The sequence below is a fragment of the Aulostomus chinensis genome, chromosome 13 (assembly GCF_037954235.1).
Source record: "Aulostomus chinensis isolate RoL2024-O1b breed Wild chromosome 13, RoL_Achi_v1.0, whole genome shotgun sequence".
NCBI lineage: Eukaryota > Metazoa > Chordata > Actinopteri > Syngnathiformes > Aulostomidae > Aulostomus > Aulostomus chinensis.
The window spans coordinates 12,553,777-12,574,245 of record NC_141332.1 but is presented as its reverse complement, the minus strand read 5'-3'; the positions used below and the strand labels follow the sequence as shown (position 1 = coordinate 12,574,245).

At 42.8% G+C, this 20,469-nt stretch overlaps 1 protein-coding gene across 3 annotated transcripts in view; it reads right to left on the bottom strand.

Annotated features, from left to right (window-relative positions):
* Positions 1–360: 360 nt before the first annotated feature.
* The window catches only part of nlgn3a (neuroligin 3a), a 132,326-nt gene continuing 112,217 nt past the window's right edge, over positions 361–20,469 (bottom strand). The window contains exons 8-9 of one of the 3 annotated variants that reach the window (XM_086221359.1): positions 16,372–17,161; positions 361–4,311 (exon numbers count right to left, since the gene is read on the bottom strand). In XM_086221359.1, coding sequence (XP_086077485.1) covers positions 3,453–4,311; positions 16,372–17,161 — 1,649 coding nt within the window. In that variant the 3' untranslated portion in view covers positions 361–3,452. The remainder of the gene's footprint in view (positions 4,312–16,371; positions 17,162–20,469) is intronic. The other 2 variants (XM_086221360.1, XM_086221361.1) reach the window with 2 other exon arrangements.

Sequence of the window (20,469 nt, the reverse complement as noted above, 5' to 3'; positions counted from 1 at the left end):
TCAGCAGCATATGAGAAAATTACATTGTGAAAAACAAGTCTCTCCCATGACATTTCTTCCCTTTGGTAGTTCTCGACACCACCACTTAATTTTAGCCTTGCGCTGGTGTATGGAAGCACGTGTGTAAGTGTGTGTAAGTGTGTGTGTGTGTGTGTGTGTGTGAGCCAATGATATTGACCCCCTACAGCAGCAGATGGGTCGGACCAGGGGACAGTCTAGACTAAGAGGGCAGCTGTTGCACCTTCTCTGGTACTTTTCAACCTGTTTGCTATGTAGTTAAAATGATTGATGGGGACCAAATTATCGAACCAATTTTGAGTGAGAATGACTGTCATCAAAAGAAAAAGTATCACCAGTATTTACATCAATCAGGGGCCCTTTTTTAATAGTTTTTCAACTCTGCATACACACTAGTTTTCAACTGTCCATGCAACTTCAAGAAAACAGTGTCTTTAATCCCCCCCCCCCGAAAAAGGGTTGAAATTCTTATCTTGTTTATCCAGAAGATTCAAATTTTTTTCCCTTCAGCTGAATGCAATATTCTTCCAGACAAATCAAAGAAAATAACACTGCTATGGTGGGCAGGCCATCAAGGGTACAGTTGTTCCGAATCATTACAATACGGCTGTTCTGCAGTTGCATTCAGTGCTTTTGCTGAAAACTGGAGCAATTCCAATAATTTTTGAGCATTTTGACCAAAAACTCATAGAAAAACAGGTCCCGGGTTGAAAAATACCAGGATTTTCCTTTGCAGAACTGGAATGGCCCACACTTTGCATCATAAAATAGTAAAAGTAAGGAATTTTTAAGGACAATTTTGCTCAATGTTGACACAGTCTTTACTCATTTTAGGCCCTTAAAGTTTCAGATCCGAATAAAAGCACAAGGATTATTATTATTATTATATGTTTTTGTATTATGCGACATGTCACTGCTTGTTCTGTCTCAGCGGCTGGTTAGAAGGTGAGCCCCATTTAAGGCAGGATGAGGGAAAAAAAATGGAAAAAGGATGACTCATGTGTTGATCAGTCCCCGAGCTGTTTCCCTGACATAACCCCATCTCTCTTTCTGCTACTGGTGGGCTGGGTGATGATCTGACTAGACTGTGATTGCATCTCGCATTGTAAAATATACATGAAAGATGAAAATGTTAGCACATGTACATGAAGCATCGAAGAATTACAAGACTGATGGAGGACAGTTGGTCAGCTTGTGTTGCCGCTGTAACATTAGAGGCAATCTCCCCTACGTCAAGATGGTTAATGAAAATTGTCAGTTTTAGTCACAGAATCAATAACTCCAGCTTCCTCCTTGAGAAAAACATATAATAGGATGCATTGTGAGTACATCAAGGCAATCTTTCCACAATCTCCCAATGCTGCAGCACTACTTTGCATGAATTACAGTAAAATCTAGAGTTATGCACGCAGGCCCCAAGCTGTTAGCCTGTTTCCCGAAGGTTTCAGAGAGAGAACGAGTAGAGCGAAGAGGAAGAGGGAGAGGGAGAGGGAGAGGGAGGTAGAGAAGAAATCCTGCGGGGGAGACTTACACTTGTTGAGAAAATCTTTCTTTCTTAACTCATTCAAAATGGAAATTACAAAAAAAGTCATAAAAGGGAGGAAAAGAACTTTGATCAAGAGAGGGAAAAAAAGTTTAGTGAAACTTTATATTCTTCATTTTTTACAGTTTTAATTTGGTACATGGCACAATCAGCATGTATGCATCTGGTATACATAAATAAATATTAAATATTTTATACATAAATATACATATAGAGCTTATACAAAGACACCTTCAGCGTTCTTGGCTTGGGATGTTTCAAATGGCAACAACTATACACAGAAAATTATTTGTGTTGGTCCTTTTGGGTTTGAAGATTTGCAAGTGGGGGAGATATCTCCATAGAAGCCCTATACATATATGTATGTATGCCCATATTTATATATATATTCAAAGAAATACAAGTGTGCACTGATGTAGGTTTATTCAGTGCAAACAGGCCACTGTCTGCGTTTGAAGAGAAACTCTTACAAAGTCAATGGAATCATGTCAGTTAGTTCAGTTGAATCTTAAGCTATTTTTTTCTCTTACACGTAAAATAATAGATTTATTTTTGTAATCTTTAAGCAAAATTAGACATATATAATTTTGAAAATAACAAAAGTGCTATTTCGCAAAGACAGACACCCAGAGACGCAGCAGAAACACTACTGGTGGTGAACTGAAATCAACAACATGAGAAAGTACTCAGCCCAACCCCCCGAAACCACATTATACAACCTACAAACCAACAAAAAAAACCAAACAAAAACAGGTGCGCGCGCACACACACACACACACACACACACGCACGCACACGCACGCACACACACACACACACACACACACACACACACACGCACACACCACGCTTGCTTTTGCAAGCTCAAAGAGTCTCTTCCTTTATCTCAGCCTCTTAACCCTGCTTGCACACAAGGAAAGAGAAGTCATTTTCACATGCACACAAACACACAGGTGCTCAAAGCAGCATGTGTACGTGCACACTTTGTGGAGATATTATCAGATAGCTTAACAGATAAATTGGCTGTAAAAGATGCACTTTTTTTTTTCTTAACAAAACAATCACAGTAACGTAGTATTTATCTCTGCCTTCTCATCTCCTAGCAGGAGCTGTCCCAGACAAATCATCTCTATACCAGCTAAAAAAAGATAACACCAGTTGTGTTGTGTTGGTACGCCAACAGAAAAAAAGAAAAAAAAAAAGAAGTTGCCCAAAATGGGTTTAAAATCTCTACATCTGCATTTCCTCTCAGTTCCCATCCTGGATTCAGTCTCTCATCTTTGAGTCTCATCGGCTTGTAACACTCTCCACTTGGAATAGTCTCAGGGAACAGAAATAATGACAAAAAAAGAACAAGCTTTGTAAGGCATTGAAACGTAAAACAAAAACAAAGAAGCAATTAAAAACATATCGCGAATATTGACATAGAGGCCATTGTTCTAGATGTGTCTCCCGCAGGAGGAAGGGATGGGAAATAAAAAGCACTTCTGTTTGTTTTTGTTATGAATTCAAGAAAAAAAGTGTTGATATCTCCTTAGTCTGCTTAAAAAGGCTTTTAAAATGATTATTTTAGAAAAAAACACAGCAGAAAGACCCCCTCCCTAATCAGGAGAAGGGAAGCAGTTTGATTTTGGCAGCTCTGCACAACTTGACATCCATAGAGAGCTCTCAGCAACTCTCCGCGTAGTAAAAGTCGAGTTAAATCTCTTCACGTTTTAATCCGACTCCTGCCCTTCCCTTCCCCTCCCCCTCAGAGCCCTCCCCCTCCCTGTGATATTTATAAAACACAATCCTCTCCTCCGTTTGTTCATCCCGCTGTGCCTACTCCTCCTCCTCCACCGCCACTGGCGCCCCCTCCTCCCCCTCCCTGCTGCCCATGGCCTCCTTAAAGCTATACGCGGGTGGTAGAGTGGGAGTGTGGCAGGCCGGTGGAGTTGAAGCCGGTTGTGAAGGTGTTGTACGGGTGCAGGTTCGGCATACCCACCAGGGAATTTGGGATCATGGTGATGGTGTTGGGGGTCATGAGGGGTATGTCGTCCGGAGAGCGCCGTAGAGTGAGTGTGTAGTCGGGCAGTGAGGCCAAGCGCAGTGCCCCCTCATTGTTGTTCCCTGCCTCGCACTCATGGTGCGTCTGGTTCATCTGCAGCGACATGATCTCCTCCTCAGGCGCGTGGTGGCCAATGTCGTTGGAGGTGGTCTGGCGCTGTGGGCTGGGTTGCCCATGGCCCGAGTCCTGCCGCCGCTTGTCCTTGCGGTAGTAGAGGGCTGCGAAAGCCAGTACATTGAGGAACAGCAGCGAGGCTCCCACCGCGATGGTGACGCTAAGCTCTGTGGAGTAGTCCCGTGGGTTCTCCACCACTAGAGGCCCTGTTTCCTCCTCCTCACTCCAAGAGTCTTTGTCCTCATTGTTGTAGGCCGGTGACATGGGAGGCCGCTTGGTGTTGAACGGCCAGGAAGTTTTACCATTGGGTCTCTTGGTGGACAGAGTGTTCTGAGTGGTCTCTGGCGGGGGCACTTTGGTGGTGGTGGAGGTGTAGTGGAACATGTCATGGAGGTTGTAGAGGTGGGGCACCAGGTGTTTCCAGAAGGCCACTTTGGTGGCTCGGTAGTGGTCCCGCACTCGTGGCTTGAGGCCGATATGCAGGTAGAGCTGGTCCTGAGGGTTGTACTTGGACCAGGCCACCTCCTCGAAACGGTTGGCCTTGGTGTGGATGAACTTTGTGTCTTGGGGAACAGGTTTGTTGGGATCCCTGCAGACAGAGAAGAGACACAAGTTAGTACATTTAATATTCATGAAAAAGGAAGCAAACCATAACCAATCCTGTACTTTAGCATGAGAGGGATTCATATTGATCCTGCTGATCAGGACTGATAGATCCAGTCTAGTACACATCAATCCTTTACAAGCTGCATCAGCTGGCACTGATTTCTTCCCACTTACTCATTTAACTCCCAAACCTTGTACAAATTGCACGGCAAGATCTCCATGCAGCATTTGTGCTGCCTCGTCTGTCTCTTCTCCCTCCCCAGATGTTGTTCTTAATTCAGTTCTGATGCAGTCCACCCACAAAAACCAGGGCAGAGGCTTTTAAAGTAAACACATATGAATAAGTCAGCAGGCTTTAGGGCTCGCGTCAGGAGGCATCTTGTTGTTGATAATCCAACACTGGTGGAGCCCCTTTGCTAATTGCTCAGGGAAAGCAGCACAGTGTGCATTGGCATCCAGTGCTCTGATGTAAAGTGGACCATATTAATCAAGACACTACGAGGGAAATGAAGAAAATTGTATGTGTGCGCGCGTGTGTCTGTATTTGTATGTGCGCATACACGTTTGGATTTTGCGTGTGAGACTAAAACTGAAAGACAAAAGAATGTTTAAAAGATAAATATATCTATCTATCTATCTGGATGCAGTACCTCGTTTCGTCTACAGAGTTCACTCTTCCACCTTTCAGTGTTTGACACCTCAGTTTCAACACTTGGCCAAGCATTTCAATTAGAGTGCAGCTATTGATTTATTGAACAAATTAACATGTAGCAATCTCTCATAATCATACCACTCATTGTTGCTGTACAGTGTCAGGAGTGCTTGCTGCTGTTTTTTGGTCCACTGATGGAAATGACTGAGCTCTTGATAGCATAAGAGCTGATTGTGGATCTTAAAACGATTTAGTTGGAAGGAAACAAGGATCTGCGTGGCATTTCTCTAAATGTCATGAAATATCCCTTTGTGGGTCCGATTGTGATGTCAGTGGCAAGCAAAGTTCAAATTTAGTTGGGGATTTAGGGATACGACGGCTGCAGTGTTTTTCTGGCACGGGCTGAAAACCTTCGAACACGGCCAAGAGAATTAAAAGCCATGCCAGAAGAATTCACCCTCCATCCGCTCTTCTGTTCGTTTCTCTGCTGTCAATTTTTCTTTTTCAGGTCAGTGCTTCTGGGAGAGGTGAGAGAGAGCGAGAGAGAGAGAGAGAGAGAGAGCGAGAGAGAGAAAGAGAGAGAGAGAGAGAGAGAGAGAGAGAGAGAGAGGGTGAGGTAAAGCAAATTGAGATGGCTGAAGCTGAATCCCTGGACCTGGGCCGGTGTCAGCAGAGCAGCCTGTAAATAACCACTTTTATTAGGCCCGTAATGATCCCCAATGAATATTGACAGCCAGACTATGATGACTTTGTAGCCGAATATCAGTAATTAAGTTTCAAAGGAGCGGCTGGTGGAGGTAAGGTCATATTGATCTCCCTGTGCACAACATGCCAGAGAACAGGACGTCAATGGAGCAGCCTGAGACGTGGTTGTCTGCAGCCTGCGTGCTTCTCTCAGCAGCGTTGTGTTTGTACCATCACTCGCGCGCGCGTGCGCACACACACACACACACACACACACACACACACACACACACACACACACACAAGCAAATCTTCTTTCTCTTGTCCTCTCACGCATGTATATACACGCACATGACAACAGCGACGAAGGGCACAACAATCTCACTTAATGGGAATTCCGGGTATTTCCATAACACCGCAAATGCTCTCATCTCATGAGGGTCAATTTCCCAAAATGTGATATAAAAAAAAAAAATAATAGAAGAAAATACTTGGATAAATCTCGCACAAAAACAAGTGCAGAGTGCAAGAGAGCAGCAGTGCAGAGGAGTTTGGATTTTTTTGAGTTTAGAGAAGCTCTGCTAGCTGGCTGATTCACTTCAAGTGAAGATGAATAATTGAGGGAACACAAAGAAATCAATGTGGCATCTATAGTTAATTTGACTTTAGAAAACAACTGGGTGCTTTATCAAATTACACACACGTATGCTTGGGTAATTTTTGCAAAGTCAATAGTAAACAGACTATATTCCTTTGAACAGTTTCTAGGGCTGCAGCTCAACTTTGGACTGGATGCTGGCTTTGAAGTTCGACCCTGGCTGACATGATCTGAGGATCTGCAGGTTATTCCTCCACTGAGTATCGCGGTCTACGCCGATATAAGGTCCACTCATGCCTGAGTGCGCGTCTGCTGAGTTTTCCCTCTCAACATAATATAGTGCCGTGACTGCTGTTAAGATTGTCTCAGCAGATGGCAACCTGCGTGAACTTTGTATAAAACATGTAAATGAAGGAAAAAAAAGTTCAATAACATGCGAAACATACTAAATAAACTCAAAAGTATTCTGCATGCAGAAGGGCAGTGTTGAAAGTCTTCTGTTATGACAAGCAGGATTTTAATTTTGGATGGGTCAAACTTATATTCGCTGAGCCTTTTAATTACACAAGTTAATACTGTTTGCCTTCTTTTGACGGTTTCTGCAGAAATGACTGATATCTTGCCCACAAGTGAGTCCGCTTGATTATGAAGCTTTTGAATGTTTTTTTTTGTAATATTTTCATAGCAAAGATTATTTACCCACATTTTCATTACAAGTGAGCGGCAAGGGTATGTCACTCAAACGGTGCAGAAATGAACCTAGAATTAATCTGTCAGGTTGATTTTTTTTTTTTTTTTTTTAACTGAGGACTGTTAAGACAATCACTCATTCAGACATTAATTTACTATCTTGTTTGGATGGGCTGGCTTGATTATTGAATTAGTTGAAATTGATGTCAATTGATGTGCTGGAACACAGACAACTCGGTGCTCCCAGGACAGTTATACAAGGTCCATACAGCAGTTAAAAAATACAGTTCATGCACCTTTCAAGCACTGTCATGATACCTTAACAAAAACTGGGCAGGCTCTCATATGATGGTGATGGAGACATGAGTGGTGACTAACATTTTAGAAGCCTGCTACACTCCTTAATTTAGCAGATAATTACCAGAGAGTGTTTTAGTCTGTCGACCAAAGCGGAACAACCTCATGTCAACATGTCTACTGTGATTGGTCCTGACTTTGTAGAGTGATCCATGTTGTCTTTGCCTTATTTCTTTTGGCTTCTTTTGACTATTTTACTGTCATAGTTCAGCATCACACACTATATTTATACTTGGTGCACGGCTGGCGAGAACAGCAGCACAGATCTTCATCGTATCGCACAAACATAATGTTTTATTTACTATGTAAGAGTAAAATGTAGAGAATTGCATCTAAAGTGTAGTGAAGTATAAAGTTGCTTTAAATGGAAACATCCCAGCTCAGGGTACATGATTAAATGTTCTTATGCCAACACCGGATGTTTGTTAACTGAGAAATCTCATCATATTTCACTCTGAGGACAAAATAACTTCCAAATATTTAAATTAATTCAAAAATCTGTTTGAATTGGTCTACCTGATGTCTTAATCTCTGTATGGAGAGTTTACATTTGTCGGGGCTTTTATGACTTTGTGGTTAAACAATAATGTTAATAATGATGACTAGGAATTCAGTCAAATACAGAAAATGGACTTCCTCTCCCTTGAAAGAGAACTTGACCAAAAGAAACCAACAACCTACTGAGTTAACAGAAGTCACGATGGAAAAGTGACAACTGAAGCTGAAATGAAGGACGTGAATCAGCCTGAACGGCCTCAAATCAAAGCTAACCTTGTGGTCATTGTATCATTTCAAATATTATAACAGTCTGCTGCTAAAAACACTGACTGCTGTCCAAACACTTGAGCTGGCTGTATTTGTTCAGGTCTATAGCAAACGCCCCGGTTATGATTTGTATAAACAGCCTTGGCATGTGATGTGATGTGGTGGTGTGGGTCTCTGGGAGCTGCGCTGCATTAGCTGATAGCCTGCCTCCTGTCAGACCTCCCACTTAATCCGGATGGTCATTGGCACTGTGGCTGGACTCCAGGCAGAGGACGGATTATTACACCCATAAAAGCAGGCGTTTTAATGGCTCCATCAGATTTCCTCTGATGTGTTCATATGGCTGTGCTACTATAAACCATCGCCTTCATCTCCTCCTCAACCCCCCCCCCCCCCATCTGTGACCTGCTGACCCATGCTAACCTTGGCTAGCCATGCGTGTTTAAGTGCTCCCGTGTGTTTGTATCTGTGATTGACTGGGAGTTTGAATCTGTGTGTGTAAGTGTGTGTGTGTGTGTGTGTGTGTGTGTGTGTGCGCGCGCGCTTTTTTTTTCCTCATGCCTGTCAACTTGTGTACCTGAGTGTGCATTTGTATTTGATGCCAGTGTAATGACCTCTGGGGCTACACACTTGAGAGCATCACACATCACGAAGGTGAACATGTTGTGTATTCAAGATCCTCTCCAACCTGAGATGAGGAACACTTCCTTTAAGTGTTCAACAGCGCTTCTATAAGGCACTGCCGCCGATCACAGACACAACTCCCTGTTCTACCTACACATGTGGCGGTTCAGGGCCTGAGCGCATTACTTATTCCAAGCTCTTACTGCAAGCACTGATGTAAAAGGTAGATAAGGGGAAAGAATGAATATCATTTTCTTTCTTTTTTTCATTTCCCATGTACCTCCTTCCCCTTTTCATCCTGATGTAATTTGAAGCGCTTGAATGATCATAGACCTAGCCATCACCAAATCTGAAAAGACACGTTTAGGTGCCCTTAGGCAGAAGACAAGAATCTATTTTCACTACACTCAACATCTCTGAGTCCTGAGCTGAGCGTCGCCCCTCAATATAAAACAAGGGACACGCATTCATTTAGCGACGCTGATGCTCGCTTTGCTAAACTGCTAAAATATGCAAAGTTGAGGCTTGTTTTTTTTCCTTTCTTAAATTATTGTCGTGTATCAAATTCACCCCCTGCAGTTGTTTATCTACTTACCAGGTAACACAAAGTAAGTGCAAAATTATAATTTTCACTCTGACAGTAAGGTTTCCAACACCTTTGCTGTGCGAATTTATCAAAAAAACACATTCAAATCAATTGTGTTTGTGGATGCCTTGGTGCAGCGTAGGGAGGCAACGCCAACGCTGCGTGGGCAAATGATCAGGCTGTGCTCTTTTACCCTTCCTGTGGTTGCATGCTGGGACAGAGGGCTGACGGATGCGTGCTTTATATTTAATGGAAGCCTTCGGTTCAGCAGGCTAAGTGATGCAGGGCAGTGACTTTGGGGTTGTGCAGAAGTGTTGGAGGACACAGCTTTGGATCGCTCCCTCTCATGGATGTTACTGATTTATTTGATTAGATCAGTGACAGCGAATGCATTCCCTTCACTGTCTTTCAACTCCAAATTTCACAGTTATATTTTTTTGGGGGGTATTTATCAACCTTTTTAATCTGACATGCAGATCTCCTCCTTCTTCCTCTCATTACATTCAGCCCACAGCATGCACATGGATCAATGGCATCCAGGCCCCTTAACAAGCCACACCACTTCCTTACCTTCTCTAATGCAAATCAGGATATTGGCTACAAATCTCCTATCAAGTGAGTGCCAATTTAATGGAGTAGGTATGTGGCTGTGCTGCTACACAATACCGAGCATTCATAAGACTCCTGCTACAGGTTGATTCCTAACGAAGGAAGCTCAACGGGACAGGAGAAGGGTGGGGGGATAATCCGGAGAAAGGACAAGGAGGAGGAGGGGTATGAGTGATGTAACTAGACAGCTGGGGTAAAAAGAGCGCCGAAGCAGTGCATGAACGAGGTCCGAAACAGTTGATGTATATGTGCCGATAACCCTAGCAAGGGTTGTAAATCAAAGCTGGCTGTTAAACTGCAGTATGGACAGCTTGCGGTTACTTCTATCTACATTTGTTTGGCCGGCAGCAGTTGTCGCTAAAGACAAAGCAATCGATACTGCATATTTTAGCTCATGTTGTGAATGTAATACATGAGAAGACTATCTTTTTTGTTGTTGTTGTTGTTGCACAGAATAAAGGGTGAGAGGAAGATGGAGGAGCAGTGAAGGAGAAGGGGGGGGGGTCTACACAGGATAGTTCTCTGCAGTCCAGCTGCACATCGTGCACAGACAGACGATGTATATTTATAGCTCTAATGATACGTAATGATTGATCGGTTGTCTGCTCTTCATCACTCTGTTGTCTTCTGAAGTTTTTGTGCGTAGACTGTGTGTGCATTATGAGGCAAAAACTTGAGGCAAAAAACTTTTTCAGAGAAGAAGTTGTTGTGACAATAAAGACCAGGCCAATTTTGCTTGTCAATAGTAAAACAAATGTTGCAGCCAGAAAAATAACTGAGCTGAGTAAATCCCCAGCTTCTGAAACATCTCTGACTCTCAGGGAAGAACAGCCTCCTAGTGTAAACACACACTCACACAATCACACACAAGTGCACACACACATCCACTGAGAAGATTTGACAGCGTGCTCTCTCTGTATGCTTTTATGCTTCGCTGACACTGATGGAGGTAAAAAAAAAAGAAAAAAAGTGCACGAGTGGGGATTTGCCCTGTAAAGATGACACATGAGAGCCGGGGACAGCGAGAGCTTTAGTGGGCGACGCTGCTATGATACGCACTGTTGACATGCAGCGCAAGTGTCTCAACATCGTGTCGCACATGTTTCGACAGGCGATGTAGAGATGAGGACAGGAAGTGCAATCTGGGTCAGTTCATTATGAACATCTGGAAGGGGAGCAAGAGCTGCTTTACAGATACGGGGAGGACGGCTGTTGGACAGGCCACGGAGTCAAAGAGAATTCAGCTGGGTCTTAATTAAAAGGATGTTCTCTGGAGCCAGATTGGGTCGGTGCTGGTGAGAGATCTATATCCCCCTAGTGTAGTTTAAATGAGGATGAACTTAAGAATCTCTGGGAAATGTCTTACATGCTCCACCCCCCCACCCCTTTGTAAAAGAGTTGATGGTAGATTCCTGCACTTGGACTGGAAATAAAGTCTCCCTTCGGAGCAGCACAGTGAGTTTCTATTATCCTGGCATTTAGACTCTTTACCATCTGAGTGACTAATTGTGGTCTGCCTGTAATCCCCCTGTCTGCAGTTCCAACATGGCCACACACCATACGGAGGACACTAACAGTAACACATGGTGAGCACGGATATACACTCCTGCTGCTCTGCTGCTAATCCTCAATCAATCAGCAATGCACAAATCTACAGAAGTGATACCGGGTCAGTAGTAAAGTGCCATTTCTGGTTCAGACTCCTGCGTGAAGGCCGTATTACTAAATGTGCCGGCTGTCATCACCCATCAGACTTAATTTCACCGACATAGCAAGATCCACGTTTAGCCTCCACTGCTTCCTCAAGGCCTCAAACTCCCAGGAGGAATCGGGAGTGGAAATCATAGGTGGGGAGAGGTCCAAGAACTCGTTCCTCGTCTGTATGCAGGATTCACAGATTGTTGCAGATCAAAATATTACACCGAGACCGCGCCTCTCAAAGCCGAGCCTCTCCAAGATGTTTCCTACAGTAAATCCTTCCTGTGATCGATGTGGAAAGGCACCAGCTTCATTAGCACGCATGTCTTTTGAAACCACCCAAGCATTGTTAATTAACAGACTAAAGAATTCCAAAACAGGCAAAGCAGTGTTTGGAGTGAAAGCAGCTATGACAAAGCTGACAAATATCAATATAATACGATTTTGTTACATTGTTAGTACCAAGACTGATTTTGTTAATTTGCTGAATCACTTTTTTTTCCAGATGAAGTATTTAGTGTCAGAAATTTAAAAGGTAATTTATCTACACTGGTGATATCACACCACTCTTTGGCATTTCTTTTGCAACAATACATGTACAAAGGAACGAAAATATACATACAATAATTGTGCTCAAACAAACTACTAACAGAAACACCGGGCCTCATGCAGGAGTGTTGTTTTGTTTTTCTTATATTTGTTTTTCAAGACTTAAGATTATTCAGTGGTGGACAATAACATACATTTACTTGAGCTAAAGTATATTTTTTTGAGTATCTGTACTTTACTAATTAGTTTCTTTGGAAACTCAACAGTGGAAGAAACATACAGTTCTTTTACTTAAGCAAGAGAAATATATACCCAGATGTCACAGAACTCTGGTTAAAGTAAAATTTGAAGAAGTTTTTGATACTGAGTGTACGTAAGGATCAAAGTTAAAAGTAAAGAAGTCTACGGAAGTTCGAAAGTCAGCTGTTTATGTTTTCTTTTCTAAAGCTTTCACGTTCCTCACAGGAGAACAAACAATCACGGTCCTTCCACTGGGTTTGATTTAAGAACCATAATCTGCCATCCAGCTGTGTGAAACATGATACATCCACACGTGAAGCAACAAGCGTGAGGGATGTCCACTTGCTTACATGCGGATGGTAATCATGGTGTGATGCTGAAAAGGAGATTTCAGAAATGAAATTGATTCAATTCAATGGATACTCAAGGACTGCTCTTTTTTCCTTCGAAGATGTTACTCCACCACTGCTTATTTTATTCCTAACAAAGTCAGAATAAAATCCTCGAAATGACTCGAAGGAATATGTGCTGAAAGTCAAAATCTGGCGTTCAGAATGTTGATGCAATACATTCGGTCGTATATCGGACGCGTGCGCCAGCCTGGCAACACGTGATTACCATCAGAAAACTCCCCGATGAATCCATCCAGAGAAGGCAGACTTACAGGCTGAGAGCAAGCCAACAGCTCACTGGACAGGTGTGGTAGCTCAGACTAAAGATAGAAGGTAAGGTAAAGCAACAAAGGGGGACAACATGATTAGTTCAGTGAGTCAGCGTTGAGTTTCAAAGCCACGCGTGTCATCAGTGAGGGTGGCATGGCTCAGGGTTTAGAGTGGCCGTCTAGCAACCAAACGGTCGCTGGTTTGATCCTCACTTCGCCCGGTGGCCATGTCCAAGGATCCCTGAGCAAGATACTGAACCCCTAATTGCTCCTGATGGCTCTGTGATAGATTGGTGACCGAGCCAGGGTCAGCTGGGATAGGCTCCACCCCCCCCCCCCCCCGCCACCCTTAACAGACAAGTGGTGAAAGGAATGGATGGACAGACGGATGGTGTGTCGTCAGTTCTAGGGCCCTGTATTATCCAAACTTTCTTTTCAGGCATATTATAATAGTTTGCCCCCTGCTGTGTCTCGGCAGCCATCGGCCGTTTTGTGCAGAGATATCAACATCCTGCTGGGTCACAAGCCACAGCCGTAGTGATCACCTAGAATAAAAAACTCATGTTGAAAAGTAATAATGTAGTTTTATTACCAGTTTTTCTTATATAATATCACATATTTCGAGGTTGACTGAATTACATCAGGGAACAGATGGTGCTTTGATGTGCACATTAGTCTAGTAACACTATGTTGGCTGCTGATATGAAACTGTTTCAGATCAAAATTTTACACATAAAAGATGTGTATTCAATTTGTTGTATTTGCATTGTTAAACATGGGTTAGACGACTCAACTGTATTATGTGTTGATATGAGCTCGAGGACAAACAAAATTCTGCTTTTATCTAGTAAATATAACTTTCTATTTTGCGCCATTTTACATTTTTTTTTAATATTTAAAATAACTTTTTCTGACAGTACTTTTGCTTGACATATACAAAAAAATATGGGCCAATATTGAAATATATGAATCTGTTACACCCAAAAATATCCACTCCAAAAATCAAGCATAAATGAGAATCTATTTTTTTTTATTAGGGTCTTACTGAGCAATGCTATCTTACGAAAAATTCAAAATTTTGTTGTTAATCATTTAGAATTGTTTAATGAATACTTAATTGAATAATAATAAAAAGTCTCTTTCCTCACATCATTAATATTTAACACACATTTTTGTGTGTGTGTTTTGGCTGACAAAGACCAAACAGGAAGAACACAAGTACTGAAGAATGCAACAAAACGTCTTTATCTAAGATCGGATCCCTGCACATGTGACTCATGCATGAGGCCCAATATAAACTCATCCGTATCCACAACTTGCCACTTTGTATGTGTTGACACAAGATGGCTGCCAGGCAGAGGAGACAGCTGTTAAGTCCGAGCATCACTGATGGACCTCAGTGCTTTCCTTGAGGAGCCAAAACAACCTACATCCGTCCATCTGCACTTGTCTGCCATTAGCAGTTCAAGCATCCAGCAGAGGCGGTCGCCTGCAGCTGCAGCCTCTCAGACAGACAACTGGATGTAAACGCCACCTGATTGGACAGCAGATGATATAGAGGGAGATAAAAACGCAACAAGATTTCAGACTCAGGATTGGATCAATACAGCTCTGGTCACAGGGATCGTCAAATTAAATTTAAGTTGTTAGAAATGATTACTAGAACCTGTACAAAATACTCTGTGAAGGGAGGGGGTGAAATTGAGCATCATGGGGAACAGGAGTCACCCAGGGCACGAGTGATTGTCTGGGTCCAGGCTGAGAGAATCGATACGGCCGAGGGCAAGAGTTGGATGTGCCTCCCTGATAAGTCTCTGTGTCTTTTGGGCCTTGGTATAATAGAGCATAGATAGTATTTCCAGCCAAGCACACACGGGCACAGACACTGACATATACATAAAGACAGGCAGCCATGCACACACACTCAATCCAAACAGTCAGCCAAGCACGAATAGAAGAGCACACACTCTGGAGGAACATTTAATCTTCCTCAGATTCAATATGTCTCAGCTTTTAAGAATGAGACCCAGGAAGTCCAGGTAAAAAAACACCTAGGAGAAAAAAAGGCCTCTGTTGAAAAATGCCTTTTCTGTCTGGTGCTATCAATTGTAGAGCTTCTTTTTCCTGCAGCCTCTTTCATGTGGCACAGAAGTCTTTTTAATAGGATGGAGATAGGATTTCTCCCCATTTCTTTCTATTAATAACAAATCAAAGTTGGGATCGTGCGATCACGGCTTTTAACGACTTTGTGTTGTGTAACCAGTTTAATACACAAACGGGTGATTTGTGAAAATGTTTTATTTGGAAGTAATGTACACATGATACACTTTGTCTGATCTGAACTGGGATTAGGGATTGATACGGAGGACTGGTTTAAACTGGTGCTGGTTCTGGCAGCGAGAATTAACGTCTCCTTGGTAGGAATGAAACCAACCACTGTCGTTTAAAGTTCCCCACGAGTCGCCCATCCAAATGACTTCAAACTCAACACTTGCAGCAGTTGTCAAGAAACTCACAAATACACACACACACACACACACACTAAAAACATACATATAGATGGAGATTCCTTCCCTATTAGAAAGATTCAGAGGTGTGATGGGCTGAAGCACAATGGAGAGAGGCGTCTCTATAGGCGACAGCATTTCTGCATAACGAGGTCAACACTGTAGAATTAGTGGTTCAAAATGCTGTATATTAAAAGTATTTTTCAGAGTAAAATGGCAATGACACCATCATGACTGCACCTAGCATAGACGCTGACTCCATAGCAGACATTATTAACTGCACATAGGAAGGCAAAAGTTGAAACAATATAACATTTGGTACAAAGGTCAACATCAAGGAATATTCTGATCCAAACGATGTGCTATTTGTTTTATAAATGAGCAATTATTTCTACACTTTTTCCTGTACAAACCATGTGTGAGCTAGACAGACTCGTCTAAGTCGCATACACCCCCTACCTGATGAGGACGTCTAACAGAGTTCCATGATCGCATCTAAAGGATGGTCTTCCATCTCTAGACACACATTGAAGGCACTATGAAAGCACATACCTCTGGAAGGATATCTGACATCAACAGATGTTGATAACCATTCTGGTTATCAGATTTGATTTCAGATTAACTCTAAAATCAAACTGATTGTTGCTCAACCAAAGTTACATCCTCCTACCAAATTTCATCAAAATCCATCGTCAATTTTTTCATTTGTCTTGCAATCGTGTGACTGTATGACATCCTTGATCGAGTAGTAGGGAGAAGTAGGTGCCAGTAATCAAGTATTAGTGCATCCTTGAAAGCTCTGGAAGTAAAAGGTATGACTCACCCCGTCTTGGCGAAGTTGGTCCAGTAGGTCATCACCACAGCGCTGAGCATGACATCGTTCTTAGAGAAGTTACAGGGGAATAAGTCGGTGGGACCAATCATGGGAATTCCAAACACGTAGGGCACCTCATCTCCGTGAGCGGCGTCTGACCAGGCAGGCTTCATCAGACTCTGGCAGTGGTGGTAGAAGGCATAAAAGTAGGTGGGCGAGCCGTAGCGAGCGTGGAGATCCGCTGTTACCACAGAAGGCTCCACCCACTGGTGGTCAGTGAACAGAGCCACCAGCGTCTTGCGCCTGGTCTCAGGATTTTCCTTGTCAGCCCAGTCTGTGTACATGAACTTAATGGTCTCTCTTAGTGTGTCTTTGCCCTCTGGGTAACCGTACAGACTGTCAACAAAGTCTGACACTGAAAAATCAAAATCATTTCCAGAGACGCCATCCTCTGAATCCACCACGTTCTCCACAAACCGCAGCCCCTCCCCTTGGTTGACCCCCAGCATGATATCATAGTTGAGAAACTCGCCCTGCTCCATCAGGATCTCGGGGTCATCTGGGATCACATCACCATCGATTACGGGTCCAAAGGCCACGTGGTACCTGGCGGGCTGTATGTCCTGCTCCACCAGCTCCCTGGAGCTCTTCTTCCTCAGACAGTCCACCATGTCCAACGTGTCGAGGACATTACAGCCCACCTTCTCCGCCAGGAGACGCGTGTACTTGACCGGCTGATAGTTCACCGCCCAGCTTGAGAGTGCTGACCCGCTCTGAATGATGGCTCTGTGGAAGAGACCTGTGCAAGGACACAGGAGAAAGAGACAGGATCATGTTTGGTGTTTCTGGAGGATAATTCACTTACGCTGCACCATAGCTGTTAATTCTGTTGCTGTTGTGTTTAAAAGGTGACTGTACAGTTGATAAGAATAACAAAGGCCAGACAGAACAAGTCCTTGTTGCCACACAGAACAATAATGGAATCATGGCTGTGATAATGAATGTGCAGATGGCCTGGTCTTACGGACGGCTCACAGACAGGGGAGGAAATCAGCACTCTGTCCATCATCCTCTCTTCTTCCATCCATCTCTATATTCTCCCTCTGTAATAAGCTCTCTCTGTTTGTCAGGAGCAGATGCTCCCTGTATGGCTCTACGTGTCACAGGATGCATGAAAACCAAACCAAAATTCATTATCCTGCTTTGAACTGCAGACATTACTTCTGAACCATGTCCTTGCACCCTCCTTTAATGCACTTTTCACACTTGCTCAAACAATTACATTGACTCTTATTCATTTTTAACCTGACCCTGAATCTGACCCTAACCACTACTTCTCTCACCCTCAATTGACCTTCCAAACCAAGTCTTCACATTTCCATCTACTTGGTTTTTGTTCTCTAATGGCAAAGCCACTTTATTTATACAGCACCGCTGAGACGCAAGGCAACTCTTTGTGCTTCAGAGGAGCATAGAAATACAACCAAATTAAAACACTGAGAAGACATTAAAAGTGCATTAGAAGACAATAAAAGCATTAATACAAAGGAAACATTAAAATTACATTTTAAAGACAATAGGAACAAAATCAAGCACATGCATAGTTAAAGGGGAAAAAGAAGTTACTTATTTACTTTATTGGAAAGTGACAGTAAATAATAACATTTTGAGCACTGATTTAAATGATGGTGTCCTGAGGAAGTTGAGATTGAAGAGATTTATGTCCCAGTAAAAAAGCAAAGCAAAGCAAACCAAACCGCAATACCCTGAATCATCATTGTGCTGTGGTTAGATCACTCTAGGTGAGAGGAGCGGGTGGAGACTTTGTGGAGAACTTTACTGTTCTCCACACTTCGGCTCAATCCCAGACTGGCCCCCGTTCAGTCACCCTTCACCACGGGTGTCACTCCCAACACTGGCGGGTGCTCCATAAACTTGTAAATTGTTAACTGCGTAAACATTGCAGTTGTATTTTCAACAATTTAAAAAATATGACTACTATATACTAATGTAAACCTGATCATCTCCACTCCAACAAGGTCATAAGAAATAAAGAAAGAAGAAGGGAATAATTGTTATTCCCTCTGTGTAAGAAAAGAAATTCATCCCTTTCAAACTGTGACGCCACCACTGCCCTCATGCTCCCTTTCTTCTGTAACGCACATGCTACACAACAACCTCCTGGGGGGAGAGAGAGAGCTCAGAATCAACAGTTTCTGAAAAAACAAACATGGTGACTGTGGAGGCCATCCTGACAAAGAAACAACGCACTACATGGTACTGGTTGTATGTCCCTGTGCCTGAGAGGAAACACAGTACAGTACAATACATTGACAGATACGTGGCAAACTTGTACGACCTCTCCTCAAAAAAGTTACACCATATTTTTTTAATGTTTTCTTTTTGTCTGGTCTTATTGTCCTGTTTGTTTCCTGCCTGTAAGTGTTAAAGAAACAAACAGAAATTTGGACGCAACGAACAACTTATGGACAAAGGCTCCACGTCTAATGCTGTTGAAAACGAGCCTTAAGCAACGACAGAATGCAGACGTGCAATATTGTGATCATAGCGGCATTATTAAGGTACGCTGTAGAAACATATGCACTTTGAGCCCTCTATTCAAGTCCTACTGGAGTTTAAACTTGGCTGGAAACACAGTGTTTTGCATAATCAGCAAGCAACCATGTTTGCTTCATGAGAGAAGCTGTTTCTGATTCAGTTTTGGAGGGAAACACCAATGCAGGGATGAAGTCAGACCTTGTTCTTCAGTATGTAAACAGGAGTATAAATGGATTATTCCATAAGCAAATGTATAATCAAAATACTGTCTTTTTTTAGAACTCAAGAGTAGAGAGAGGGAGAGGGTGCACCTCCATTGACAGTGGAAAAAAGAAGCTATTTTTCATGTCTTTTATGCAATGTTAACCAGATCTGGCTTAAAATTTAATGTGATCCGTCTCTCCTTATGTTGCAGCCTCGACCAACTTTGGCAAAAGTCGAATTACCCTGCTAAGAGACAGAAAAAGAAACACAGGTGAAAGAGGACACCTTCATCTCTTGCTTGCAATGTACAGAAACCAACCCAAGCTGTTCTTCCACCCCCTATAATACAAATCTATAGAAGAGTTTATGTGTGTGGGTGAATGGTTGGGTGGGTGGGCTTCAAGGAGGGCGGAGGGGAAGAAAGAGCAAACAGATCTACAGTCTCATGGGATAGTCTCACAAATTAAATTACGTTTTCGTTGCAGTGCAGTATGGAAGGAAATCTAAAATGACTTTTCGGCACGAGGAACAGATCCCAAATAACAAACATCATTTCCTGGGAGATAATTGAATTGCAGCACCCTTTGAAGAATTTCTCCTTACATACAGTATAGCGAAGGTGACATGACATCCTCTCACATCATCACCGACTGACTGCAATCTCTGCCTTGACTTTACCAATCATCTGTCCTCCTGATAGGAATTCATTCCTGAGTGCTGTTTTACCACAGAAAAATCACAAGTTCCGGCCACTTGACCAAGCTACTTTATTCATGGCCTCATCACCATCATCATCAGCGCCGGAGACGAGAAATTCCACTGAAGTCGAGACGCTGAAAGATGAAAAGCGATGGCTTAAAGAAATGTCATTAGATGATTCCACATTAAAGCCACATAGAGGCATGCAGAATCTCTGTGTGCAGTATTTCAGCATCCGTGTGGGTGGCTGTGCTGTGGTCTTTGTGTTTATGAGGTAAACAGCAGACTTAAGTGCCAGATATATCACTTTGGTCGTCTTAATCAGAGGCAGCAGGGGGCTTATTTCTTCTTGGCGAAGATGAAGTGTTTATTTACAGGGTTATTTACATTTATTTGTTCACAAGTGGTTAGTGGAATTAGCATGTCTGTGTGAGTGAACTGTTAGATGGGGGTTTTTCATGACGAGTGCGCTTACGTGTAAAATGCCACAATTTGCGTGTTAGAAAGCTTATCTTTGTTGGCAATGAGTTTTTTTTCCAATTATATTCGGTGCGCAAGGTCGTGCATGTTTTTCTGTTTCTGCATCATGTGTCTGATTCTACGTGGATGGGACCATGTAGTTTTCTGTGGCGATGCCCTGACGCT